Genomic DNA, 2,500 nt, shown 5'->3' with positions numbered 1-2,500 from the left:
GATAAATGATGATGCTGATGCTGGTGGGGGGGGGGGATGGGGGATCGGAAGAAATGGGGAGGGTGGAGCATAACAGCAGTGGCATTGGCAGTGGCATCAGCAAAGACAGAGACAACAACAACAACAATGACAATGATAACAATGATGATCCTGAGAAGGAGGAGGAGGAGGAAATGGCAAAGAAAGAGGAGAAAATAGAAGAAGCAGAGGAAGAAGTGGAGGAGGAAGTGGAAGAGGAGGAAATGGAGGAGGAGGAAGAGGAGGAGGAAGAGGAGGAGGAGAAAATGGAGGAAGAGGAGAAAATGGAGGAGGAGGAGGAGGGCATTTGGTCATGGTGTCAATGGTGTCATTGAATACTTCAGAATAGGACAAGTAAATTTCTGTTTTATATGACCCTAGAGATCATCAGCACTCTTTTGCTTTGTTTGTTCGTTTTCAGGTTTATCTCTTCATCTCATTTCATTGATTTGCAATAACTATCTCAGACTAAAGTCAGAATTTAGCTTCGCAGAGTACTGTTTTATAACAGCAATAATTTTTGTAAAAATCAAGAAAGAAGAAAGAAATAAAGAAGAGACAGTGTAGGGTATCATGAAATATGATATATTAACATTGCAACAGAGTTGCTAGTCTTTAAACTTCCTGTATTTAACCCTTACTTCATGAAGAAACAAACATTTATCATTTTCTCTAATTAATATAACTATTAATTTATCAGCAAATTGGAGAGCTCTAGCTAAGATGTATTGCTGTATTTGTTCTGACTCCACCCTTTCAGTCCAAATTCCATTAAGGACAACCTTGCCTTTCATCCTTCCAGAATCAATAAGGAAGCATCAATCCAGATGAATGAACTTGTGGAACTGTAAGAACTTTGGATCAGTGCCTTGTGGTGTTTGTTTTGATGCTTTCAGTTACAAGTTCAAATCCTACCATGGTCTATTTGTGTGGTAGATTTAAACTTAATCCCTCTCCCTATTTGACACCTCCACCTGACACCTTCAGTGCCTTTCGTAAAGTCCGATCTGTTGTAAGTACTCAGGCCAGGCCTCCAGGTAGAAGTAACTAGTATTAAATCAATAATGTGATCCAAACAAATCCAAAAATTTTTGGTTCTTAGTGGTATCACCAGTAATATTGATTTCAAATTTTGTACAAGGCCAGCAAGATTGGGAAAGGAGATAAGTCGATTACATAAACCCCCTAGAGCTCAACTGGTATTTATTTTACTGACTCTAAAAAGACGAATGGTAAAGTCAACCTCAGCAGAATTTGAACTCAGGACATAAAGATGAATGAAATACTGTTAAGCATTCTGCCTGGTGTGCTTATGATTTTGCCAACTCACCTATCTTTTTAGGGTATCTAGAATTATAATTTGTCTTTGGTGCATGATATAAGGGAGAATTAGCATGTCAAACAACTCTGTAGAGGTCATCTCATTGGCTCAGGCTCAGATAATTCTTTTTAGAAGATATATTTCATTTTGGAGAGAAATTATTTGACAGAAATGTGGTTAGGGCTTGAAAGCAATTGTAAAATTCAGAATTATTGTGTTGATTTGCAACAAAATATTTTTCTCTCCATTAGAATGATACACAATATAACATAAGTACATGACATGCGATGATGTAGGATAAGGAATCGTGGGGAGAAATGTTGCAAATAAAAAAGTAATTAAAAATGGACCTTTTGAATGTATAGTATAAACATATGTGACAAATTGAATATGATTATGTTGGGTATTGACAACATTGACCAGTATTAACAGGATAGCCAACTGCAATGGTATGTGTTATGTAATGTAAATATATATTACATGATTTGGCTTGAAATGCAATGATTTCATGATAGAAATTGTCAGCAGTAATGAGAAACTCAGCCTGACTTGTTAACAAAGGGTTAGATTGACATTTCATGTAATAAGTCTCATATTTGTAATGCTGAAAGATCCAATCCAACTTGTCAACATGAGAATACTGGTGTCAAAACAAGTATGCTGATGATGGCTGTATTAGTAACGGTCAGGATGACAGTAATTATGATAATTATTATTATGATGATGATGAGTGTGATGATATATATATATATTTATGTATTCATTTTTACAAATCACTTTGTTTTTATCTTCATGCTACACTCTCTCCATTAAAGTCTGTCTATGTGTGATCAATGTCAATAAATGTTATTTTATTTTCCTTTACAGCGCTCCCTCTTGGAGAAATTATTGGAATTGCTGGTGTGGTTGCCTTCCTGCTCCTTTCAATTGGATTCTTAATATATCGCCGGTTTTGTAGAATAGGAACAAACCATCATTTATATCATGAAGCTGAAGCTCTGAAAGAAGAAAGAGCAAATTTATCAATTAGTCAGAGTAGTCCTAACCTTGTAAACGAATGTGATGGCAAAGAAGGGATTAGAAACACTGTGAAGAGAAGTTTGCAAGCTTTTCGCCAATCAACTTTGCCAACTGTTTCTGAGAGACACCTAACATTTGAAC

At 36.1% G+C, this 2,500-nt stretch overlaps 1 protein-coding gene across 2 annotated transcripts in view; it reads left to right on the top strand.

Moving 5' to 3' along the window:
- Nucleotides 1-2,500, top strand: part of LOC106870926 (synaptotagmin-9) — a 238,781-nt gene that overhangs the window by 182,947 nt on the left and 53,334 nt on the right. For both annotated transcript variants that reach the window (XM_089348786.1, XM_089348785.1), the window contains exon 2: nt 2,207-2,500. This exon is cut by the window's right edge and continues 527 nt beyond it. In XM_089348786.1, coding sequence (XP_089204912.1) covers nt 2,207-2,500 — 294 coding nt within the window. The remainder of the gene's footprint in view (nt 1-2,206) is intronic.

This window comes from Octopus bimaculoides, chromosome 3 (genome assembly GCF_046866305.1).
Source record: "Octopus bimaculoides isolate indiv1 chromosome 3, ASM4686630v1, whole genome shotgun sequence".
Taxonomy (NCBI): domain Eukaryota; kingdom Metazoa; phylum Mollusca; class Cephalopoda; order Octopoda; family Octopodidae; genus Octopus; species Octopus bimaculoides.
Note: the sequence above shows the minus strand (reverse complement) of the source record. Positions and strands in the feature narration are given on the sequence as shown.